Below are 20,890 nucleotides of genomic sequence, written 5' to 3' on the forward strand. Positions count from 1 at the left end.
GAGGAGTTGTTTTCTTTAATTGCTAAAATCAAATGACAGCTTTCAAGAGCAATGCAGAAAAATCATCTGTAATAACTACTGACCTAAAAGACACATACTAACCTGGCTTTTAGGATGAAATCATCTGTAGGTACTATGCCAGCTAGAATCTGACTTCTGAGAAGTCCTCTTTTGTAGTGTTGTACACTCATATGAAGTCTTATTCTACAGAAAAAAATCCTGTTCCAAAGAGAGCCAGAAACCCACTCAGATCAAGTATTTGCAACAAGTCTGGTTATTTTATTTTTTATCTGTGCAATCAGTTAAAACAAGAGCTAAACAGATGAAAACAGACAACCACAGAAGCTTTAAGTACAGTATTTTAACACTGAAGAAGCAAATGACCACATTAAGCACTTTTTTTTTTTTATGCTGGTCATTTCCAATCAAGACAGAATTACATACACAGGTATAGTTCAGTGTAAAACCTGATGTTAAGCAGCAAGTTGCTCACAAATTGCAGCACGGTATATGGCATTTACTGCAAACAGCTACAGCAGCAGTGCTCAGTGGATGAACTGCATAGAATTAACCTTATGGGCAAACATTAGATAGATCACCACTATAACAACCTTAGTGGCTCCCTAACAGGTCTGAATTATGCAATTCAGCAACAATTGTCTATACTCTGCTATTTTAACAATACGTTTTCTATATTCTTTCACCACTCTGTACTATATTTGTTCCAGCCTTCCTGGCAGTAAGTGTTTTCAATAAACTAATTACATACAATGCAAGTAATCACTGCTTATTCAAAAGTTACGTGGCCCCCGCAACAAAAGTGATATGAATATATTTAAAATAACCAACCCAAAGTACATTCAAGAGAATGGCTGCAGCAATAAGGCAATGAACAGTTTTGAAAATAGCTCCTACTAAACAAAACAAGACCAACCACATAACATGTTGCCTTCATAAGGTTTCAGACTTGAATAGGTCATTTCAAAGTTAAGTGCTTATCCACCAGTAACAGTTCAGAAGTACACTGGTAAAAATATTCAAAGACATGAGTATATTGGACTGCCAGCAATCACAACCCAGGTCTTATATCATGAGTATGCTTGCACACACACAGCTTCATTTTTACAGGTTTGCATGAAGTGCCCTGCACAGAGATTTTACTACAGACTCTCAGGAAAAACTGTATATTGACTGAAGATACCAGTATTATAGAATTCTTCCTAACCTCATAATATAAGCCTCTGGCTTATAAGTACTAGTAAGATCACAAATGTTATACACTAAGCAGATAGTGTTATTGGCAGCTATGTCACAGCAACTTTAAAAAAATAGCATCAGCTGTTTAAAAGAGACTGAAAATAATTTTGGGGAGTGAAATGTACACTTACAATCTGCAAATAAGGGAACTGCTTGGCTAGAGCAGATGAACTACCCAGAGATTCTACACCCATTAGCTTTAAACTACCATCTAATTGCATATTTAATCATTGTCAACATTCAAACCTGCATGGATCTTCCTTCATTAACTTGCTCCAGAGTCTTGATTCTTGCACCTTTAGAACTACTCTGGATAGCTACATATATCACTGTAACTTTGCATTTCTTCACAGCTACCAGAAGCAGAGACTGAGTTAACTGTTCCTTATCTCAGATGGAGATATTACAAGCATAAGCATTTTGCCTTCTTCAGTGGATTTATGTCTAGGCAAAAGTAAAGTGCAGTGGAGTGTCAATATTCTACATCAGGACAAAAAAAAAAAATTCTTTGTTTGTAAGCCCATATTAGCAAAGCTCCAAGACAAAGATGCTAAACATTTTTCTTCAGAGAAATGCTCCAGGATTTGGCTAGTACTGCTGAGCTGAAAGTCTCATCATGTGAAAAAGACATACAGACACAAGAATATTGTGACAATAAGTTGTGTAATGCAATCAACCGAAAGCAACAAGGAAAAGAACCTGATTGCTTTTGCTCATTTTGAGTAAACGGGAATTTTACTAGCGAAGAAAATATTAAAAATTCCCTTGTCAGCAGTCAGGAGAGAGGAAGGAGACTTATTATATTTCTGCATGTGTTTCAAGGATATGTGTACTGTCTAGTCATGCTTTAAAGTACAACCCTGTGATACAAAGCATGCTTATACGTACATGCTAGTAACTAAAACAATGACTTTCAGGTTCCAAAGGAAGGTCCAGGCTGATCTTACATATCTTAATGCTCAAGCATCCAAGTCATTTATAAGGTGAATACTCTCAGTAACTTTCAAACAGTATTCAGAGATGACAAATTAAAACAAAGGCACCAAAGAAGTGCTCTTTTCCCAGAAGTAGGTCTACTTAATGAAAAACTTAAACGTTGCTGCTTTTAGCTGCATAAGTGAACTAAAACCACAAGTTTGGAAGTTACAGGTTTAAACTTCGTAACAGCTGCAAGTACAAGATCAATTTTGTAGTCCTGTTTAACAGTTTTTGTTGTTGTTGTTTTTGTGTTTGTTTTAATACAATGAACAGTGATCCAAACAATACCACATATCCAGGTTCTGAGAGAAAACTGAGGCTGTTCATGAAATAGACATTTTGATTGTTCCCCACACCATGCACACGGAGGTGGAACATGCATGGTCCTCTTCTTCCCAAAGATCTCACGCATCAGTCTTCAGAGTGGCTAGATAAACAGAACTGGAGCTCTTAATTCTGAACTGAAGCGTCAGAATAGCTGCATAACTCATTCTCAAAAACCAGGAGCTCATTACTGGTAAAGATCAGCAAGTCCCCCACCAAACATGAGGTACCAAATTCATTAAATTCATTGCTGTAACAATATCAAAGTGTTAGAGTGACATCTACCAAACTGGTCGGAATGCCTTCACTGGTTCCAGAGAAAAAGTTAGGTCTGGTACCAAATACCTGATGTAAGAGTGTTCAAGGTGAGCTAGAAAAGTACTTAGTATTCAAGAGCCAAAGATGACACTTCAGATTACTAAACCATAGGTACATAACCTAGGCATCTTCCCCTCTCCAACATAAGTTGGACTTGGAGTAAGAGGTTCAGGAAGAACATACAGAAATCTATCACGATTGTTCTACCTGTAACCGTTCTTATGCCAAAAGCAAGAAAACAAATCTTATGACCCGATTCCTTTTCTGCCTTATTTTAAGGAAACAATTAAAACCTCCCATGTTCACCTAATATTGTTTTTTCATATTTCATTTATACTTATATAGAGATAAGAAAATAACAGTTTCACTTTAGAATACTTTCTAAAGCAGGATATTCTTTCAACTGTTTTTCAAGTTCACACACATTCTCAAGGTTGAAAAGAATATACATTCATATATAGCTAAAGAAATAAAACTCAATTTCACTACATGTAGTTGCAGTGCTGTAAAGAAAAAAATAATTTAGAAACCATTTCAACTCTGAAACATTTATTATGTTCAGACAAATGCAAAGGCTAAGCCTATGGTCCAGGACCTGTTTTTCATCTGTGCACAGGGACCGGAGCTACAGCAGCTCAACATTTTTCTGATGGAGATCCCTCTCCACCCCTCATTTCTTACAGTACTCTATGACTTGCTGCTGAAGCTCTCCCTGAACCTCTACCGAAGTAGCAAGTATTGACAGTTCCGAAGCAAAGGTCCACAGGTATTAATATTACCTCTCAGGTCAGTTTTTCATTACGGTCAAGCCATTGAACAACACAGCGCAGAGGTGCTTAACCATTCATAGTTAACCAGAAGTTCAATGTAGTATTTTAAGTTGTTTCTTCTGCAGGTGCCCTTCGCTGTCGAGCAGATTTCTGTCTACTTCTCTGTGGTGAGGGTGGAGTCTCCTGTTCAGCTTCTGTCTCTGCAGGCTCGTTGTCCCCCTGCTGGGACCCTGTATCACCTATCAATTCTCTCAGGAATTTGAACTTAGACAAAAACAATTGCCAGACCACATACCAGCCTGCAGGAGACAAAGAAAAAAGGTACCACTTAGTTACTTCACACACATCGATAGGCAGCTCTCAGGCAAAACACAACAGAAAAGGGAGAAAAAAATAATCAAGTGCCACCTTGATTACTCTTAACCCCAGCATCCCTCCCTCCCCCTCCACACCCACTCACCCCTTTTCACAGTCCTGTATGCAACTATTCAGCTTGATCAAGTTTGCCCTCATCCAGAAGCAAATATTCTAAGCTCCAGGCAAGAACCTGAACATATTCTTAATTGCAGTGCCACAGCAAACAATAAGCAGGTGATTACACCAGTGCAAAGGCATGGACCTTAGCTGGCAGGAGAAAAGGAACTTCTGTGGTTACATCTAAAGCAAGGCGACAGGATTCAATATGTAGGCACTGTAAAAAAGTAGCAGTGGGGTTCCTATGCTCCCTCAGCAAACATCACACTCAGGACAAACCACCTTTTAAAAGCTGCATTACATTAGGCACACTTGGAGACTTAATGCCATGTTTTACATTAAATACATAACTTCCTTATCATAATTCACTAAAAGACAACATCCTCCAAATTCAGTGTTTTCTCACCACACCAAAGTTCCATTAAAGTAAAATTAACATTATCAGGTAAATTTGTATAACATTTAGTTCTACTCCAATGCAGAAACATTCTTGGTCTCAAAACCACACAAGTGAATTTTACAGCTGAGAGAGTCACATTTCTAGAATCTCTAAAAATATTTAAAATCCACCACCTCCTTGCTCTTAAGTCAGCATTTCCAGAACAGATAGCCAACACTTACAAAAGCAGATGTATTTTTATCTAAACCTAACCCAGAACCTTCTTTATAAAATTCTCATTTATCTAAGCACTTTGATAAAGAGAGGCTGGAGCTGTACCAAGCTGAGAACTAGTTATCCCATTCCCTCTAGCTGGCCAGTCAAGTTTCATTATCTATAGCTTAGAAGCGTCACTTAGCTGTGTATTTCACAGATAAGTAGGATAAAATTGGAGCTGTGATCCAAAGGCATATGCTATATATAAGCATCATTTGCAATATCAAAACCATTTATCTCAGTCAGAGCTATAAATTAACACTCCTTTTCCCAATCTGAAGGTTTTGCCATTCAAGCCTGTACTGCTGACACCTGCAAATATTAGCAGCCCTATTTTGCACAACTAGGGAAAGCTGTTCCCCCAGCAACAGAGCTGTCAGCAGAAACAGATTTCTGAGCCTAGGCAACAGGCATATTAAGCAAGGTGAAACACGAACAAGTGGCACTTGTATAACCACAGCACCTGTATTTTTCTCCCTCTTCTGTCACTGGAGTCAGGACAAGGTGAAAGAGCCATTACTTAGGACAAAGCAAGACCCCACCCTTCCCCTCTGTCCTAGAATACTCTTCTCATCCTGTAGACTTTTAATTTCCAGAACTTCTCTGCTACCAGGGTCAGCTAGAGGAAGACATGACAACCTTTTAAGATCCAACTTAATTCCCAAGGCCTACTCCAAGTATTTCCTTTTCTGTTAACATCTAAAACTTTAAACGATTTGTGAATAAATTGAATCTGATGTCTCACAAATACTTTAAAACCCCTGTATCTAGAAAAGAAAAATGAAAATGGCTCTTTTATTGTGTTTTTGCATATCTAGAGGTAAAAATTACCTCTACTTCTGAAGATTGTTCCCATTGAGTGGTATTTAAGGTCTCTGGGATCTACAATATTTTGTCAACTTCGAAGACCATAAATCGATCCATTTTTCTCATGGCTCTAAACCTCATTAAAAAAAAAGTAATCAAATCTCCAAAAGCCATGCTCACTTCCAGTCTGCATGGGAAAGAAAACAAAATATTCCCAATGAATACAGGAAAGGTGAAAGTGAGACCTGAGCAGAATATTACAAACTGTTACAAGCATCTTCAATTCCACAGTTTGCTGAGAGATGAAATTTGGGAGACTGAACCGAGAAGTGCATGAAAAGCATGCAGAGTGTTCTATCACGTTCACTTAAGGAGATGGGGACAGAGGGTGCATGAAGCTCTCAGCCACAACTTGCCTTTTTCAAAAGGTCCTTCCTAAAATACCTTCAAGTGAATTCATGTCAGATACATACATTACTTCCAGAGAACACCCCAAGGAAGAAAAAGCCAAAATATTCAGGGCCTCCCCCAAAATAAAGTTGTAGGACACTTGACAGAAGCACCGGAGTATATTTGATATAAACAAACAGGTCAGTAAGTGAGGTAATTAACTTTGGCTGGGTAAAGAGCTTCATATGCTTCCTTTATCACTGCAAACAGGCCACTTACACAGAATTACAACCTGGACAAAAGCAAACACTGAAGGCCGTTACAACCAACCTGACCAGCAGGACCAGGCAGGAGATGTGAGCCACGATGCAGTGCATTGAAAACAGAATTACAAGAGGCTTACCCACTGACAGTGGGAGGGGCAACTGGGCTCAGGAGTTGTAAAAATAAATTCAGGTTTACCCTGTCTCTGCCACGTCACCATCCATTGCTGCCTCCTGGTCTTCTTCTCTGATCTTCCTCCCGGTACGGTGCTCTCCTGGAGGCACATCCCTCCCCACATGCACCCCAGCTGGTTCCACATGAAAGACTCCCCAGATCTGCCAAACTACACCACAGACACTGTGGTATAAGGTAATCAAGGTAGAAAGATTCCTTTCCTTCACTTGTTCTCATCACAGTGCCAACTTGGATGGAAAGTTTTTTTAAAACATCCCCCAAACACATAAACTCATCTGAATCCAGTTAAAGCTGCCTCTTCAGCTGAGACTCCCTGTCGCCTCGCAGTTACCAAACACTCCAATGAAACTTCTCAGAAATAACCAGACTAGTAAAGAATTGAAGCAAGTTTATCAGGGCAAAAGAGACTCTCCAGCAACAGTATTGAGTAAATACACTATTAAACAAAAAAAAAAAAACAACAAAAAAAAAAACACAAACAAAAGACAAAGCCTGGAGGCAGATTTGAAGTACCAAGTTACTTTCAAATGAGATGGCAATGCATCTTTTACCAATTTTTAAGCCTCTTAAGAACACTGCAAAATTGTAACCCCATACTTTTTAACTGTCAACTACAGAGTGCATTTAGTGTATTTTATTTTTTTTTAAACAAGAATGGACAGAAAGGCCACTCTCCTATTATGCATCTCAGCTTTGCCACTATTTTGCTGTAGAGCCGATGCCAGGCAGGTAGTTGGCACCACCAGTTTGCATCTAAGAAGTTTCCAGTCTGTTCAGGCCACTCAAAGAAGTCCTACTGGTTCATCTCCACACACAAAATACTTGACTGGAATCAGTGTTGTCTTCTTTAGCCATTTGCTTTGCCTTTTTAAGTCATTCTCAGCTTGGTTGAATCTGTGACAGTCAAACAGCACTGGCACAATACATCTTCAGCCAACTAGCAGGGGTGACACGTAATATTTTACCCTAACCGGTGAAAGAAGCTGCTCTCTAAGAAGCAAGCTAGGACAAGGGTACACCACTGCAACACACAGCAGGGGCTCCAGCTCTCGGTATAGCAGATACCTAAATCCAGAGAGCCTGGAAAGTCTGTCTGCTGCAACTAGCATTTAGGCAAAGTAGCAGCTTCCAACCTCTATAGAGTTGTAAGCTGGGAGCCACTTAAAACGCCACGGCTAGGTGCCAGCCAGAGACATTTAAGCCACGCTTGGCATCGTGCCATCAGTATGTCACCCCTCCTACAAATGGTGATGCAATTTGTTTGCAAAGATGGGACCATGACTCAAAGGCTCATTTACTGACTCAAAAGCATGCATCATCTTTGCAATAAAGCTGTCATGACAACTTTAATTTGACCAAGTTTCAATAAAGCTACCTTTTCTGCTACCTCCCATACTGACTCCTAGTTCTTTTGTAAAGGGGAAAGAAGCAAAGCAATCTGATGCCACATTACTCCTCCTCAGGTGCTCACGGGCACAAGTCTCGGGTCCATAACTTTCATTCACCTTATGTTGGCATGTAAACATAAACAGCGGGAGGATTTTCTTTACTGGAACACATTTTCCTCTTCCATTTGAATCAGGAAGATAAGCACAAAAAGCCAAAACGGATAATGTGGAATGCTGGTGTAAAATAACCTGAATTTTCTTATGCAAAACATACATTGGTCCAAGAAAGGAAGGAAGGTGATGCAGTAACAGTGCAAGAGTTACTTGCTTGTATTCAAACACTGAAGTGCCCACCACATAAAATCTTAACAGCTACAGATGGGGGAAAAAAAACAACACACAGCTCTAGAGGCTAAACTGAAATTTGGGAGAACAAGGTTCTACAACAGGCAAATCACTTTAACGCTGTGCCTTTTTAAGAGGCATGTAATGCACTTCCCCAGAGAACACCTTTGCTGTCACCTGATGTCTGCTGTCAGCGACACACTGCTTGGGTCTGTGCTGTTCCCTAAGCCTGCTCCTTATTTCACACCAGATCACCTGCTGACTGATGCAAGGAAGCTTGCTCTCTTCCAGTCTTCCATTTTTAACAGTTGTAAATTTCAGTTTCAAATGAAAAGGTATTTTCTTTTTATTGCTAGCCTACTCAGGCATGGCTTTCCTCATCTTTTGAGGTATTTCACAGGATTATGTCATTTAAGATAGTTACAAAACTGTTTAAACAAAACATTATAGAAGAGTTACTCAGGCAGAATTTAAGGCTCAGATGTTTTCCCATCTGCAAATGAATTCAGACTTGTGAGGCAAACCAGACACACTTGTTTCAGCAATCAAAGTTACATTATTTTTGTTTTAAGCTCATGTCTCAAACCCCATCTCATCAGCCTCACTTGCTGAATAAGAAGAACATGCCTATCTCTTCCCCTGAAGGCACTTCTGCACCTTCATCGGACTATATGCATTAATACATTGGGAAAATAAAACAAATACACAGAGGATAGAATAGAACATCAGCCGAGGTGAACTCATGTACTGCTTACCTATCTCCTTCACTGTGCATAAATTCCTACCAGCAACAAGGAATGCACAAAAGCAATGAGACCACGAGAGAAACCAGAGAAAGGAAATCTGAAAAGATGGCTATGAAGTGGAAGGAAGTTACCTTAGGTCCACTTTTAAAAGAGCGATTGAAAACCAGACATGTTTGTAGTCTCTCAATGGTTTCTATGTCAGATGTGCTCAGTTTACAAATAGATTTCACTAGCAGCAAGCCTTCAGTGCTTCCTAACAATTTCAGATTAGGATTGGAAATGGCAATTGCAAGCATCCAGAAGTGCGGCATAATGACCGCACAGACACCAGGGTTTCTTTAGGGATCAATAACTTCAATAATTTTTATTGAGGACAGGCTCCCTTCTTATAGCATTGGCTCTACAAGTGGTACTTTCCCACTAGCTACTCATTAGTTAACAACTTTGCCCGGCAACAGCAAACACTGAGCCACTTCCATGTCTTAACGGTTGGAGAAGAAGCAGTTTGAGACAGCAAGGGTCTCGTGAATCACTTTTCTTTGTTCCTTCTAGCTTGTTTACATTCGTCATGGCTTCACCCTTAGGAGTCTGATGTTATCACCAACCACGGAGCTTGTCGACCACCATGGCAATACTCCCACACAGAAGCGTTAAACAGAAAAAGAACTCAGGTCACTAACTCAGTGTATTTGTATAGACATAAATGCCAAATTCGGGTATCATCATTTGCTTTTCACATTTCTGATAAACTGGTCCTAATAACTTCTGATAAAATTCAATGCACAAACTATCTTTTCACTTCAGAAAAAAAGTAACTGGAAGGAAATTTAACATTATAGGAAGTTTTCATAGCGCTTATCCCATCGCATTTGTGATAAGCAACAGAAATTCACACAATCCTAGGACATCTGGATATTTTAGTAGATTGTTCTCTGCAAGCATTCACACCATGAGTCCTTTTACAACCCACTCAAAATCCAAGTAACAGCTCATCAGTCTTTTGACCCTGGCAGTCCTCTTCTGAAGCTGTTAAACACCTCTCATCAGATGGCTATAAAATATTCTTATCAGCTTAAGTTTACTTCAGCTTATATCCGGTCATCCTTGTCTCAAGTTTGTCTATTAACTTGTGTGCCTCACTGGCTAGCATTTACTTGTATCCTGGCATACATACAGCCCTCATCTCCTTGGGAGACTGACAGGCTCTCTATTTACAAATAGAGACTGACAGGAGCTCTCTATTTACAAATAGAGACCCCCACAGTACAAAAGTTGATAAGAAGCTGCCTATCACAGGCACAAATAATTTGATTGGAGGTAGTTTATACTCATTTTCTCCTAATAGTGGTCTTGACACCACTTTTCCTCAAATAGTTTCCAGTAACAGTCTTGGCACAAGAACTAGAAGTATCCTAGTACTAACTGATTAGTAAATGCTGTGTAAAACTAAGAAAATACCATTACCAATACTATAAATCATATCAAACCTTACCTAGCCATTTCTGACAGGGTAACAGTTACAGCACCACCTGCACCCTATATAAACAGCAGCTTCCTGCATTTACTACCTTTAAAATCTAGGTACATTTTAGCAATCAATTTATAAGCTCTGATACTGTTAAAAACAAGATACAGAGGACAGATCTGAAGCATAGTGTTCATTAAATCTGAGCGCAGAATACAGAAGTCCAAACTGCTAAGTATTTATAAGCCATTTAAAAATAAAGTTATTAACTACTTTTGCTATTTTTAAGCAAGGAAGTAGTAAAGAGAAGTTACCAGGCAAAGTTAAAAAGATCCCTTGGCACTTCACACTGTTTGTCATACAGAGACAAAAGCAGAAACACCTAGAGAAAATGTTTCTGATTTTGAACAGTACGTTGCAAAGTCGTTCTTATCCTTCAGCATTACTGATCTCTCACCTGTACTCTGACAGCATGGAAAGCCTAGTAAATACATTGCACCTGCAAAAGACAGAAAGTGGCCAGACAATACCCACTGAAGACACGAAACCCATCTCAGAACAGATATCCACTTGTGTCACTGTTCAGTCTGTGACAATGGACAATAAGGGATACAGGAGAAAAGAGCACAGGAGGAGGGAAAGCTTACAGCGTGCCTCACCTACCCCCAATACTCTGTATTTCAGATGTTCCCTTACTTTAACATTAGCAGTAGGGCTTAAATACGTTGATGGACCTTTCTTCTATGAACTTTAAATGGTAAGTTTTAGAATCCAAAATATTCTTCATGAGCTTGCCATTTTCCCCTTTCTTTTTGTAAAAGAATAATTTTTCCTTTTTTTTTTTAAGCCTGATCATTTACCTTGATATACTCCAGCTCCTCTGTAACAAGGAAATTGAACAACCATTCCCTGTTCACCTTTTTCACTCTACTCAGTTTCAAACTATCACCTTCCACCATTCAACTGTTTTCCAGGCTAGACAGCTCTAACCTAGTTAGAATCTCTTCATCCAGAAATTACTGCATAGCTCTCACCATTCTATGCTTTAAAAAAGAAATCTAGATTTTTTTTCTATAAATAAGGTAACGGAAATACACTGAGATACAGGCACGTGATAGATCCCTGTAGCAATATAATGACATTTTCTATTTTATATTAAATGTCTTAACATTTGATTTGCCTATGTTCTTTCTACAAAGAATTAAATGTATTTTAGAAAAATTCTTAGAGTGCCTTGATTTAATTCTCTGTTCAGGATAGTAAGAGTTCAGTTTGAACCCCTTAAGTTTCTCCACATGATTTACATATGCATATACCTCTCAGTTCTTATGGGTGTAATTCCATAGATGTTAATACTGGACTTCACCTGCCATTTCATTGCCTAGCCCCTTGATATTACTACATCTTTTTGCAATGCAGTTTTGAGCACAACTTTTTAAAAAAGTATTAAATGTCAGCTGAGCCTTCAGGTTACCCCCCTTGGTTTTCAAAAAACAAATCCCTTGAGCAGTGAACGCCTGGTGGATTCACATCTCACAGGTCTGCACCACAGCTGGGTTTGGTGGTGGTTATCTTGTATTTTGGGACTGGCTTTTTGAACTCCCAGTCCGATACCCTGGTCACCTCACCCAGCACAGGTCCGGGAGGGTTTTTTTCTCCCCCCCACCCCCCCGGGCCCGAGCCCCCCCACACCGCAGGGCAACGCGCCCTTAGCCTCTCCGGAGGCGCCCCGCGGCCACTCACCGCACAGCATGAAGAGCAGCACACAGGCCAGGGTGGCCACGATCACCAGCAGAGTCAGCCCGATGCTCTGCCACATGCTGCCCGCTCGCCCCTCTCGCAGAGGCCAGCTCCCAGGGGTTGCGGAGCCAGATGGGTCCCCAAGCGAGCTGGCAGCTGCAACGTCCCCTCCCGCCGCTCCACAGAGCAGAGACGAGGCGGGCCTTGAGGGCGGCGCGCGGAGCTCACCGGGAGTTGTAGTTCAGCTCCCGCAGGAATGCGTAGGCCTCGGCGCGGCGCGGACTACAAGTCCCAGCGCACCCCGCGTCCTTCAGCGTGTCCTCGCCGCGTGATGCTGTCGCCGCGCGATGGTGTCGCCGCGCCATCGCTTGTAATGGCCGCCTGAGAGGAGTGCGCTCCATCAACAGCTCTGAGGAGACAGTTCTTCCTCTGCGCTGAGGGAGCCCTTCGTTTTTTTCATTTTATTATCGCTATGCTGGCTTCCCGCTGTTTGATGTGCACATTACAGCGGTGGTTCAAATTCCACAGGACCTGTGTTGACGTGGTGATAACACTGTAGCTGCCTTGCCCTCATAAGGGAAATCCGAGGAAATCATAACTGCCAGGAATCATGAGATAAAGGTTATGCTCCTCACCGATACAGCCTCACTGACACAGACTTTAGCACTTTCACCTTTAGCACTGGAAAAAGGTTGTGACTTTACCTTGTAGCATGGGAGATACCGGCTAATGTTCCCAAAACTACTGAAAATGTGTGCTTAAATCCACAAGAGCAGAGCTGTGATTGCCCATGAAGATGTCACCATTGCAGTGAGATGTCAAAGAAGGCTAATCCATTTATCCTTTGTGTTTCTTACATGGTTGATTTTAAAATCTCCCCTTTTAAGCGAAGCTAAAGTTCTTGCTTTTCCTGCTCATTGAGTATGTCATGTGCCTCCTCCTTTCAGGAAACCTATAACCTAAAATTACCTGCACATGCAATCCTCCATTCACATTCTGAAATTTGCTGTCACTTCACCAAATCAGACCAGAGTTCCATCTTCTTGTTTCAGACTTACTCTTGTAACATTCCAAGCCCTGTTTAATACTCTGCCTAACCCACTCATCATGTCTTGCAAGTTTAATTCCACTTTAAACACCTTTTCTGATATTTCTCAATAACTTTGTACTTTATCAATGCCTCCACATCTTTAAATGTCACTCTAATACTAACCTAAGCAGTTGTTACATGCATACTTATGCAAGGTTTCTTCTGTATTGCAAACAAACAGCAAAGCAATAACAGATACTACTGTATTAGATTTTGAAAAATAAATAAGGTCCCTCCTAGCTACAGTGTTGTGTTTCTCTAATTTTTTAGTTTTCACAGAGAGTAAGTTCTCTGGGTATGGAACTGCCATGTTCCTGTAAAGTAGCTGTCATATTTGGGGTCTATTCAAAAATTTCATCTACATTATCCTACAGTTCCAAACTGGTTTAGTAATAGTAGTTAATTAATTCACATCCCCGAACCACATCACAGAACCACTCAGCACCCATAACTGAAGAAAAAATTATCTTGGAAAACTATTTTGGAATGAAGTCATTTAGGAGTGATAAATACATATAACAATGATACCATCCAAGGCAGTATATTACACAATAAAAATGAAAACAGGAAGCAACTAAATTTCTCATATTACACTGCACAGGAAGAGGGTCTTTTAATCAACATATGTTCAGTTTGGAAATCCTTAATTTTATTTGTTTAAGTGTGTGTTTCTTCAGAATGTAAAATTTAAATTTGATGCGTCTTTGGGCATGAATTTAAGGCATCTCGAAATGGTAAATGCTTTTAAATAGTTTAAAAGAACTAGCTCAAAAGCCAAAGCAGATACCAGATTTAGGTTGCTCATACTAACCATTCTAAATCACCTATCTTCTGTTAATTAAAATGCTCTCAAATTATACTACAAGAAATTTAATTCTCTTATAGAAATAGAAAGGGAAATTTTGACATGAATATCAGAAAAGCTTCCCAACCACAAGACTTTTCAGGTTGAACAATAACCATCAAAAGGAGAGAAATGTCCAACCTAGCAGCTGTTACATTTCTTGTAAAAAAAAAAAAAAAAAAAGTGAAGTACTTAAAAACTTTTTTTATCCCACAAAGCAAATGAAGTAAATAGAACAAATGAGCTTCATGAATCATAACTGGCTTAAATCTGAGGCAAACATACAATCCAAAAATTTTCAGAATATCATGATTGAAGCTGAAGCATTTCACCTTCTGCTTAACTTCAACAAGGTTTCTCACCCAGTACACAGATGTCCTAACCACAGGGTTAGCTGAGCAGGATTACCTCCCCTGACCTACCAGCAATGTTCTACCTAATGCAGCCCAGGATACCACTCTCCTCTCATCCACTGGGCTAACCACCTCATTGTAGAAGGCTATCAGGTCGATTAGGCATGATTCTCTGTTCTTAAATCCATGCTAACTACTCACGATCATCTTGTCCTTCATGTATGTGGAGACACTTCCACAAAGATTTTCTCCATCACCTTCCCAAGGTTTGAGATAAGACTGCCTGGCCTGTACTTCTCCAGGTCTTCCTTCCTGAAGATAGGAGTGACATATGCTCTCTTCCAGTCTTAATGAATCACTCCCAGTCACCAGTACATTTCAAAGGTAACTAAGAATTGCCTCACAATGACATCAACCAGCTCTCTCAGCACTCACGGGTACAACCTATCAGGCCCCACGGACCTACGTATATCCAGTTTGTTGAAGTGCTCCCTAATATGGTCCTCCTTTACTGACAGCAAGTCTTCCATGTTCTACACTCCCTCTGGTCTCAGTGGCCTGGGATTGCTGGAGAGCAGTATAGATGCAGTACTGAAATTGCCATCAGCACAGACAACAAGCACATAAAAAAGACTCCGTAGCATAATTGTTGAGGCAGTTAAATTCAAGTTAAATTCAATCTCAAGCAGCAAATGATAAGATGAGGGGAAATGGCCTCAAGTTGTACCACGGGAAGTTTAGGTTGGATATTAGGAGAAATTTCTTTACTAAAAGGGTTGTGCAGAATTGGCATTGGCTGCCCAGGGAAGTGGTTCAGTCACCGTACCTGGAGGTCTTCAAGAAATGTGTAGATATGGAACGTAGTAACATGGTTTAATGGTGGACTTGTCTATACTAGGTTAAAGGTTGGACTACATGATTTTAGAGCTCTTTTCCAACCTAAATTATTCTATGATTCTGTATCAGTTCATATGTTAATGTGCCAGAAATTTGTATCAATACCAATGATGATGCATTTGGGATAAGTGAGCTACAATATGGATATTGTTTGTTTGTTTCAGAAGTCTGTGAAATCAAATGCAAGAAAGTATATTAAAAGAAAGTGTTGGACCAATGAGTTTTTCTAACCACTGAAGTTTCTAATTTCTGAAGTTTGAGAAATAAGGTCGTTTATGCAAACCTAAGCTTGATCTACCTAGTTTCTTACCTGTGTATGTGCAATATGGAGTTGCAGAATTGAATGTGGCTCATCTGTTCCCCGAAGAGGATGGAAAAAAATCATTGATAATGAGTTTTATGACTTATTAAAGTCATTATCGTCTTTTATCCATCACCTTTCAACATTCGGTCACTGCACACTATCAATATTCTATATTCAATACTTTTTCCTATGACGCTCAACACTGATCAAACTTATATCTTTTCTGTCAGTGTACATGACCATCTATGCATTGATGTATGTTTTGTGGGTTAGAAAAAAAAGGTTGGTCAAGGTCATCATGCAGCAAAGGGACTGTAGCACAAGACTGATGAGCAGGCCTCTTAGAGGGCTTCTGCTAATTAGTACACCAGACCATGGGGCAGGCCAAAGCAGGAGTATTTGACGTGATTTCACAGAGCAGCAACGACATGCAATATTGCAAATAAGAGAGCTAAAGACCGGTAGCAGCGAAGAGTAATCAAGATTCTGAAGGCACAAGCCTTATTGAAAGGGTGTGAGAGCTGATGCATCTAGACTAACCAGTTGTTTCACAGCAGTCAGTTAACTGGTGGTCATGTTTGTGTAGCAAAACAGGGGAGGGATGTTTTAATCCTCCATGAGCCAGGGAGAGGACTGAGGCTGAAACACCTTTTCGAACTATCAACTGCTTTTGAACCTGCCCCTTTTGGTTTCCTTTCCAGCTGGTGCATGGGGAAAATGTAATGCTTCTCTTGTGTTTAATGTATTTGTAGCACAGATTCATAACTGTGTAGCACAGCAGAACTTTCACTGATGTCAGTTGCTGCTGCAAGAGCTCAGCACTTTGACAAATCTACATTCAATTACCCTAAGGCAACAGCAGAAGGAAGAATAAAATCTTTGACTAGCTGTAGCAAAAATATTTAAACGATCTACCCATAATCACATGGAAATTGTGTTATATAAGCAGTGTATTCTAGTCCTCCAAAGGAATTTCAACCACTTTAACAAGATTATCTTTTCTCGTTTTTAACACCCTTGCATCATCCATGGCCTCCTTTTTGTTTATTATCATACACAGTGCATTGATGAAGCGGGAGTCTTGCCAAAGGCTATAAATGTAAATAAGACTTATTAAAATGAGTGTGCACAAGAAGAGCAAATTAAAGTAATTGAGGCAGTTTTTGTTCAGCCATGTCCTAATTTTTTAATCCTTGTCTTGGCACATACAATATCTTTGAAAGTAACTGGCAACCATGCCAAGTACTGTTGCCAAAACAAGTTTGACTGCCAACTGATAATACTCAAGAAGCTGGCCAAGTAATGATAGTTCATGCAGAAGGTGCAAAATGTATCCCTTTCTTCTATTCAGCCTACACTTGACGACCTTCCCCCCACTGCCTCTCTTTTGGAATTAATACATTACTATTTCCCAGGGAAGGAGTACAGACAAGAGCTTGCATCCACTCCTTTCCCTGGTGGTGATTATCCTTGATAACATGATGCTTTATGTTGTAAGCTCTTTGAGGAAGGACCTGCCTTCTAGAGTAGGTCTCAACACAGCAAGACCACAGTCCCAAACTGGGACCTCTAGACATTACCATAATGCTAAATGCTAGCACATGCAGGAGAAATAATTCAGTTCCAGTCACAACTCACAGAAAGTTACCACCATCAGACTCCTCACATGAGACACGTAGACAATGGACAGAGCATCTAAATATGGTCTTTTGTATTTAGCCTCAATTTTGGTTCAGGTCCATCAATCTTCACCCAGTTCTTGGCTGATTTAAATGATCAAAATGGACTATTAATATGAATATGATAAGAGGGATGAGAATATTCTATTTACAGAAATTTATAAAATGCCAAACTACATAACTAAACTATGTAAACTGTGAGTGCAGCCAAGGACTTTTCCTGGATGCGTTGCAATTGCATTTCAGCTTTAGCAAAGCGTTTGAGTAAATACCTGCAAGTATCCCTTTGCGCCGAAAGGGGGTGATAAAACATAATACTACAAAATCAGCACTGCTACACAATCGCTCAAATTAGTATTTTCTGCAGCCACAAGTTTACTGTGGCTTAGTTTTTTTATTTTACATGCCCAAAGCTGGAAATTTAATACAACGTTTAGTTTTATATTTACAGTCATATTACAACAGCTATAGTTTCAAAATTAAAAGCACAGAAAATGACATTATACAAAGAAATTACAAAACGTTAGCTTTAGAGTGATTGCTCAGATTTGATTCAATGCAGCTTTATTACCAACAGATCTTAAGCATTCACTGAGAGTTAACAAAAGTCTATCACATTAACCTTGTAACTCCCCATAACATCAGTAGCAGAATTGAGATCTTTAGGTATGTAACCATTGCCCCGTGTTAATAAAATTAGAAAAAATAATAAAATAATTTAAAAAAATAGAACAACAACAACAACAATAACAAACTGACAATATAAGGAAGTGAACCTCTTTCATTCCAGTTAGCTTCTCAGGAAAAGAAGACATATTTAGCCAGTGAGTTGTACAGATACTACTGAGAAGACAATTTTGTGGAACAGGCAAGTCCTGAATTTAAATTCCAAGTTTTGGAGGAGATCGTGAGCAAGAGCAGTGATCAGCAATGGGAGACATGTCTGAGTTCACTTTTCTTTCCCAGACAAATTCAAAGCCTGGCTGGACACAGCCCTGGGTAACTGGCTCTAGGTGACTCTGCTTGAGCAGAGGAGTTGGACCAGATGATCTTCCAAGGCCCCTTCCCACCTCAACCATTCTTCGGTAGTTTGTGATAAGGTCAAATCTGCAGCAATCCATGCACCAGCAGGACTCAAGCTAATGCCCTGTGGTATTTCACCATCTGTTGTGTGCATTGTCCCAGAGTGAAGTGCTGCTTAAATTGCTTCTACTTATTCTCCCTGTTTCTGAGGAATTTCAGCTGAAACTAAGCAATTCTGGTTCTCCACATGTTGACTTATTTTTCTGCCTTTCCTCTCAGCAGAACATAATGTTCAACAACCACTCAAAGCTAACATGCCTGGCAGAAGTCTGCTGTGCTCAGTGCCTGGGATCCAACAAAATGTGCAGCATCACCCTCCATACTAAACAGATGAATCCAAATCCTGACACAGCCCTTAAGTCTCCAAATTCAGCACACACATTAGATAGTTATTAAAATATCCATAGTACTATTACACATTCTTCTAAATGCCATCAAAATCCTGTCTGCTCCCTATTTGTGACTTCATTGGAGAAATAATTGTTGTGATTTAAAACAAACAAACAAACAAAACAGGTTGCTACTATAGATATAAATTATATTGATATTATTATGATGTTTCAGTTACAAGAAGCTCAAGAGATTAGGAATGGATCGTCTTTACCAAACCTGAACATCCATTTCCTTTCTGTTTTAGACAAAGAAAAGTGGGAATAAAGAAAAAATGTTTTGTATTACCATCATTAGGGCTGGATGTGGCTTGACACACTGAATCCAGCCTGTTTGGTCAATAAAGAAGTATTCAAATTTATTGAGTCATTACCATGATTCTCTGCCAGTCATCTTCTGAACTGCTCATTGCTCTACAGCACCTAAATACTAATTTCAAAGAGGACAACTTTCTGCTTAGATAGCAACTTCTCTGGGGGACAGAATTGATATCAAAAAGCACTTCTTTTCAGTATTTCAAGATGTTCTATAGTAACATCGAAAGAATCAAATGAATAACTGATCAAGAACATTAATGAGAGGAAAGGCCAGCAGATCAACCTCAGGAATTATAGCAGTTCAGTACAGACTAACACACCGGAATTTGGAAGTGCAAACAAACTTGTGTCTGCAAAAAATGGGCTAGAAGTTATATGAGGACATGCTTTCATGTGAGGCTTCTGGCACATCATTGCTAGGCAGGCAAGCAGCACTGGGATAGCAGACTTTCTCAACACGTTTGGAGCATCTCTGTGTCTAGATCCAAGAAAATGCAAGATGTAAAGTAGTACATGAACAAGGAAGCCACCAGGAAAAACCTGAGGTTTACAACATCAGTGCTACCTTTTGCACAAATGTAGTCTATATACATCAAGTACACTTTAGTTTAGAATTAGAGAATCATTAAGGTTGGCAAAGACCTTCAAGATCATCTGGTCCAACCATCGCTGTACGGCCACCATCACCCACTAAACCATGTCCCTAAGCACCACGTCCAACCTTTCCTTAAACACCCCCAGGGATGGTGACTCTACCACTTCCCTGGCAACACAGTCCAAAGCCTGACTACTCTTTGGGAGAAGAAATGTCTCCTCATTTCCAACCTAAACCACCCCCGGTGCAACTTGAGGCCATTCCCTCTAGTCCTATCACTAGTTACTGTGAGAAGAGGCTGACCCTCAGCTTCCCAGAACTTCCTTTCAGGTAGCTGTAGAGAGCAATAAGGTCTCCCTTGAGCCTCCTCTTCTCCAGACTGAACAACCCCAGTTCCCTCAGCCACTCCTCACAGGACTTGTGTTCCAGGCCCTTCACCAGCTTCATCGCCCTTCTCTGGACACGCTCCAGGGCCTCGATGTCCTTCCTGTATTGAGGGGCCCAAAACTGAACACAGTGCTCGAGGTGCGGCCTCACCAGAGCAGAATACAAGGGGACGATCACCTCCCTGGTCCTTCTGGCTACACTATTCCTGATACAAGCCAGGATGCCGTTGGCCTTCTTGGCCACCTGGGCACACTGCCAACTCAAGGCTTTACCTGTTCTGTGCCACACCTGGTCCCCTTGGCTCATTTCCACTGCTCATGCCACCAGCACAGGGACAGTCTGTTCTCTGAGCTCTGGTCGAGCAAACCCTGAGCAGCCGGAACTGAGAGGGGAGCACTGGGACAGCTTTGCCACTTTTGGCATGTAATTTTTGACAAATTTTCACTTTAAAAGCAAAATGGAGAATGCTATTATTGTAAGAAAGATTGTTTTTATTTCACACACCAAAGTCTGCTTTATTAAACACAGGGGGAAAGAAGAAGGGCATTTTCGGTAAGCTTCGATAGTCTGAATAAATGTTTTTTATAGGAGATGTAATGCTTTGTTTGCACTCGGAACAAAACCCGCAGCTGGCCGAGGGCTCCCTGCCGCCTTCGTCCCCTTCCCCCTCAGCGGCTGGCCTTGCCCTCCCGCTCCCTCCTTCCCCGGGGCAGGCCCATGGCCCCGGGATGGGAGGCGGGCACGGCGGAGCCGGAGGCGGTACCTTATAGCGGGGGCGCGGCGGCGGCCGGGCCGGCAGAGCCGGGCTGCTACCCTGGACAGCGCCATGGTGAGT

The 20,890-nt window shown here is 40.6% G+C and overlaps 2 protein-coding genes across 3 annotated transcripts in view; one reads left to right on the top strand and one right to left on the bottom strand.

Annotated features, from left to right (window-relative positions):
* Positions 1-258: 258 nt before the first annotated feature.
* Positions 259-12,343, bottom strand: SMIM13 (small integral membrane protein 13). The gene is made up of 2 exons (XM_080578862.1): positions 12,120-12,343; positions 259-3,946 (listed from the first exon to the last, which is right to left on the bottom strand). Exons 1-2 carry the CDS (start codon positions 12,193-12,195, stop codon positions 3,753-3,755), a joined length of 270 nt encoding a protein of 89 aa, XP_080434988.1. The 5' UTR covers positions 12,196-12,343; the 3' UTR covers positions 259-3,752.
* Positions 12,344-12,457: 114 nt separating this feature from the next.
* Positions 12,458-20,890, top strand: part of ELOVL2 (ELOVL fatty acid elongase 2) — a 57,135-nt gene continuing 48,702 nt past the window's right edge. The window contains exon 1 of one of the 2 annotated variants that reach the window (XM_080578851.1): positions 12,458-12,549. Coding sequence is in view for 1 of the 2 variants with exons in the window: in XM_080578850.1 (XP_080434976.1) it covers positions 20,882-20,884 (3 nt within the window). In the remaining variant the exon portion in view is untranslated. Of the gene's footprint in view, positions 12,550-20,136; positions 20,885-20,890 lie in introns of those variants that run through there. The other variant, XM_080578850.1, reaches the window with a different exon arrangement.

The sequence above is a fragment of the Anser brachyrhynchus genome (genome assembly GCF_964034855.1).
Source record: "Anser brachyrhynchus genome assembly, chromosome: 2".
Taxonomy (NCBI): Eukaryota; Metazoa; Chordata; class Aves; order Anseriformes; family Anatidae; genus Anser; species Anser brachyrhynchus.